At 32.6% G+C, this 5,979-nt stretch overlaps 1 protein-coding gene and 1 pseudogene across 1 annotated transcript; one reads left to right on the top strand and one right to left on the bottom strand.

The window, feature by feature from the left end:
- Window positions 1-693: 693 nt before the first annotated feature.
- Window positions 694-2,051, bottom strand: LOC112600773 (annotated as a pseudogene).
- A 144-nt stretch (window positions 2,052-2,195) lies between these two features.
- Window positions 2,196-4,636, top strand: LOC112600772. The gene has a single exon (XM_025348076.1). The coding sequence runs from the start codon at window positions 2,578-2,580 to the stop codon at window positions 4,486-4,488; it is 1,911 nt and encodes a 636-aa protein (XP_025203861.1). The 5' UTR covers window positions 2,196-2,577; the 3' UTR covers window positions 4,489-4,636.
- Window positions 4,637-5,979: the final 1,343 nt, after the last annotated feature.

The raw sequence follows: 5,979 nt of genomic DNA on the forward strand, positions 1-5,979 counted from the left end.
AATCAAATATTATATCGCATCATAACGCTGCCTGGGATAGTGATATTAAAAATGTCAATAAAGATTTTATCGTCAGCGGTAATTTTAACGGGTGTATTAATCTTAAAGATTTGTTTGGTTTTTTGTGAAGATTATAAACGTATTTTAATAAACTGTAATCAACAACTTATATTAAATAGAGCATCGATCGATATGAATGCTGTTAAACAGTTTAAAAATAATGAAATAGTAGACGCCCCTAAACTAAAAGACGTTAAAATAAACATAACAAAAATATTGTGGAGAATGCCCATAGTGAAAGTGAGTGATAGAGAAAAAATACGACTGTTGAAAGTAATCAACAATCAGAAACCTCTAACATGTGCGTTTAGATCGTGGGAACTGTGTGAATATCCGTTTTTACCTCAAAACACTTCGCATTCGTGGAAAGTAAAGACATCTAACAAATTAGAAAAACCTAGATATGTCATAATCGGTTTTCAAACCGATAGGAAAAATAGCTCGAGTAAAGCAATGTCATTTTTCGATCATTGTAAAATTAAAAACGTAAAGGTCTATTTAAACTCTGAAGTATTCCCATATGAAGATTTTCAAAGCGACTTTACTAAGAACAAGATGGCTACATTATATCACGCATATACCGAGTTCCAGAAATCATACTATGGTTATAACGATGTGACACCTCTATTGAACCGTTCGGATTTCAAAAATCTTTCTCCAATTATTGTTGTCGACATGAGTCGGCAGAACGACAACGTGAAAATGTTATTACCTTATCTAAATTATTGTCATTCTCTAACGGATTGATTTCGTCGCATGCATTGATTTTTTCTTCTATTCTACTCATTTCATCATTTACTAGTGAATAGCTAGGTGACAAAGATGACAGGCGTCTGAAATTCTTATCATATAGCTAAAATAAAAAAATAAATGTTATTTTATATACGTATTAATATATTAATAAATTATTATATTAATAAATTATTACTTTAGGGTTTTGTGCGTTCCATTGATCCATACAAAGTATAGCTAATTGTACAGTAGCAAACATTTTAATTTGACTTAAGCTCGGTGTAGCCATACTCTGTCTGATTTCTACGTTACGAATGAAATTTTCCATTTCTTCCAAATTTTTAGGTTGTAAATCCACTCGTAAGCACTTTTCAGTTATATATTTACAGTATTCGTCCATTTGTCTCATAATTTTTGGCTTTATGTTTAATTCTTTTTCATTAATATTTTAGTAATACACCTTTCTAATTCCTGAAGTCTTATTAAATCTTTACGATTTAGTAAGACTCTGCATCCGTCAATATCTTTAGATTCAATTACTAGGACGTTTGAACCACTATAAACCATAGTTGATATTTTATAAGAATCGGTATCCAGAAATGTCATACGTTTATATGATTGTGGAATGTTCAGTATAAAAGATAAGATAGTACCCATAAGCGAGAATATACGTCTTAAAAAATCTATATTAATTTTAACATAACGTGATGATGTTAATAAATGAACGACTGTTTGAAATTGTTCTGTTGGATCGATACCGATAAATATAAATTTTCGACCTGTAAAATCTAACGCGTAGGATGTAGACTTAATGAGTTCGGTCGGAGGTGATGGCGGCACATAAGTGAAGGCTCTCTTCTTCTCGTTGTATAAGGTAGCGTTGTCAGCGATTGAACCAGCCATGTTTTAAAAATAATAAACACTTTAAATTTATAAAGACTTAGAAAAATTTAGAACACTTTTAAAAGACTTAGACAAATAATAAACACTATAGAATAATATATGACTTGAAAAAATATAAGCTCAGAATAAATTATAAGACTGATAGAAACGTAGAGGAGAATTACAATTGTGTAAGACTGAGAACAGACTGAATGGATGTCAGCTCTTACAGAGACAAGATGGGTGTGGATGGATCCATTAATTGGTAGGGGATACAATATCGAGCTATCTAAGAGCCTAACGTATAAGCGATTAAGATATTTTTTAGTGTAGATTGGTTATTAATGTATTATTCACTAACAGGTATGATAACATTTCGTGAGAAAATACAAATTTCATTATGTATTATTCACTAATAGGTATTTTAATTTGTTGTTGTTGAGTATATCTAGAAGTCTAACGATTAAGAAATTTCTAAGTACTAACAGTATTTAATTTTAATATAGTGTCATCAAAACTTATATAATATTATATGATATAATAATCTTAATATATATAAATCTCATGTCACAATGTTTGTCCTCAATGGACTCCTAAACCACTTAACCGATTCAGATGAAATTTTTACACCGCGTGTAATTTGGTCCAACTTAAAAGACAGGATATAGGGTATGGACCTAACTCCTGTGAGTTAGAGATTTAGAGACAAAAACCGAGTTACACCGGTGGCACCCTCTAGCAGATAAAAATAAAATATAAATAATAATACAAAAATCGATAATAGCAGGGCTTGAAATCGATTAATATCGATAAAAATCGAAAAAAAAAATATTATAAAAGTTACGTTACCATGGCCACAATAATTTCAATTTATTTTATTTTATTTTATTTATTTATTTATTTATGTGCTATGATAACATGCCACCGAAAAAATCTAACTTCAACAACGCGAGCAGCAAAGGGTCACGACGCAAACGTGTTGAAAGAGCTCAGCAATTACCAGAACAAATGGAAACAAGAAATGCAGCTCAAAGAATTAGGACTGCAGAAAGTCGTGCACGAGAATCTCAAGAACAGCGTGACGAACGTCTGCAACAGAATATTACGAGAACGAGAGCGACACAAGAACGAAACCTAGCTACAGTACGAGAAAGAGATCGACAAAGGCAACGGATCAGCCGCTCATTAACACGTGCATCATTCGTTCGGCTTGCCTTTGATTATGCACCAGATATTAACTACTCAGCGCATTCAATGATTGCTATCGGTGGAATGGATAAAGTATGTCAATATTGTCAGGCATTGAAATTTCGGAATGAAGCTGCCGGCATGTGCTGTGCATCAGGAAAAGTTGTGCTGTCACCTCTACCCGCTCCGCCGGAGCCTTTATTATCCCTTCTTACTGGCAATTCTGATGATTCCAAATTATTTTTGCGTAAGATACACAAATTTAATTCTTGCTTCCAAATGACGTCATTTGGGGCAACTAAAATTTGCGATCGTGCATCCGATGGACGTAATTTTGAAACTACATTCAAAATTCAAGGCCAGGTGTACCATAAAATCGGATCACTGATGCCAATGCCTGATAACAATCCGAAATTTCTTCAAATTTATTTTAATTTATTATTTTACTGGATAGTGGGCGAACAGCACATTCAACATTCAAGCTGCATAATAAACGACGTTCATAATAAACCAGATGCAATGTGTAACATCAAAAAGAATAGTGGAATAGCTGCAATGTTGCGGAAGAGTTCTATAATAATTTGGGATGAGTGCACAATGGCACACAAATATTCACTTGAAGCACTAAACAGAACTATGCAAGATTTAAACAGCAATAATAAACTTTTCGGTGGTGCTATCTTACTTTTGTCTGGTGACTTCCGGCAGACCTTACCGGTTATACCTCGCTCTACTTTCGCGGATGAGATTAATGCATGTTTGAAACAATCATTCTTATGGCGAAGTATCGAAACACTTCGAATGACCATAAATATGCGAGTACAATTGCAAAATGATCCATCAGCACAATTATTTTCCGAACAACTATTAGATATTGGGAACGGTAAAATAGAACTGCAACCAAATACGCAATACATTAAACTACCAGACAATTTTTGCACTGTTGTTCAGGATAAAAATGAAATGATTCAGAGTATTTTCCCGGATATACAGAATAATTATTTGAATCATGAATGGCTTAGTCAACGGGCGATTTTGGCACCCAAAAACGTTGACGTTGACGAAATTAACTTCCAGAAACAACAGTTGTTACCAGGCGATCTGATGTCATTTAAATCAATCGATACTGTTGTTGACGAAAATGAAAGTGTAAATTTTCCGATTGAATTTTTAAATTCATTAGATATCCCTGGAATGCCACCACATAATCTTCGATTAAAGATTGGTTCCCCTATTATTCTCCTCCGTAATTTGAAGCTAACTCAATTATGTAACGGCACGCGTTTGGTCATCAAAAAGATTACCGGAAACATTCTTGAAACAACCATTTTGTCTGGGAAGTTTAAAGGAAAAGTGGTCCTGCTGCCACGTATTCCGATGATACCATCAGATTCTACCATACCCTTCAAAAGGCTACAGTTTCCAATTCGTTTAGCTTTCGCCATGTCTATAAATAAATCTCAAGGTCAAACAATGTCCATTTGTGGTTTAAATTTGGAAAATCCATGTTTTTCTCATGGGCAACTATATGTTGCGTGTTCACGTGTTGGGAAACCGTCGAATCTATTTGTGTTAGCTAAAGACAGGTTAACCAAAAGCATTGTGCACCGATTGGTGTTAAATTAAATTGAAAAATTAAAAGTATTTATAATTTAAAAAATTAGATATTAACGTTTAAAAGTTTAAGACTGTCTGCTTAATATCAAGTGTAAGAACATTTAGCCACAGCAACGCGTGGCCGGGCAGCTAGTTCGAATATATTTTCAATGGGTTAGAGTCGAGGTGGGTAGTATGAACAAGTAATATGTATATACACTCGGTTCGATCCTAACACAGAATATTATATTTTTTTTTTTTTTGCGTTATAGTAAGTTTTTATATATAATAACATGTGATAAATGATAATAATATTAATCGATAGTAATATTAATTGATAATAATATTAAAATATATATTGATTACGTACTGGATCATATGGTGGTGGGGTAAATATACATCACACACGTACGCAATCAAAGATCACGAGATTACGAGCCAAGGATCACGGGGATCACGAGGATCACGGGATCACCAGCAGAACTCTCTATTTCATACTACTGATTAATAAAATTGCATGATAATAAATCGATTTTGATAAAAAAAAAAAAAATTTAAAGTGAGTATCACATATGATACTCAGGCCCTAGTACAATATTCTTATCAAAACTGTTGATATGTTTTGAATATAATTTTATGTTTTTTGATGTTGATTGTTATTCGCTATTGTTTCATTTTTATAACTAAGTAATAATGAATAAAAATGAAATTTCGCAATGTCTGGACTTATCAGATTGGTCTGAAGGTAGTTCAACTGGAAATATATCTGATAGTGACGAAGATTTCATATTCAAGGTACAATTGAACATTTATAAATGTTCAAAAAGAATAAATATTATTTCTTATATTATGTCCTACTATCAAATGGAATTAAAAAAATAAACAAAAAAAGTACTAAATATGTGATTTATGCTTACCTATAATCAATTTTACTTACCTAGCTATTTATTTTATTGTACAGAACGATACCATAGAATATAACAACAATGATACTAACAATTTGCATTTGGAATCTAGTGAATTTAGTGATTATTTTCATAAAAAGTATAATACTTTATTTTGAAATATTATATTATAAAGAATATTAAGGAAGTATAATATTTTGTGTTACATTGTTCTTATATTTATAAAGTTGTTATATATTTTTTTATACAAAATATAACACTTGTTATAAATTTATAATTCTTCTTCATTGGCATCACAACTCTTCAAGAGTTTTTGCCGCCACCCAGGTCCAGTATATCGACAATGACCTGGTTGGCGCAGAAGAATAAAAAGAGATCTCGAGACTTGACAGAATACTAAAGATAACCAACTTTGTAAAATCATAAAGAATAAATGGTTTGGACGTGATGAGAAGGCCAAACTCTATACATCTTAAGGCGGCGGCCGAATGGAAACCCACTGGAAGAGACCGAGAGACGTCCAAGAAGGATGGATAGATGGTATAAAGCAGGACTAGAGAAAGTGGATATCAAATTGGAAGAAAAGGTCAAAATCGGGAAGAGTGGAGGAGTTGTC

This window comes from Melanaphis sacchari, unplaced genomic scaffold (genome assembly GCF_002803265.2).
Source record: "Melanaphis sacchari strain LSU unplaced genomic scaffold, SCAv2.0 Contig707_pilon_pilon, whole genome shotgun sequence".
Lineage (NCBI taxonomy): Eukaryota > Metazoa > Arthropoda > Insecta > Hemiptera > Aphididae > Melanaphis > Melanaphis sacchari.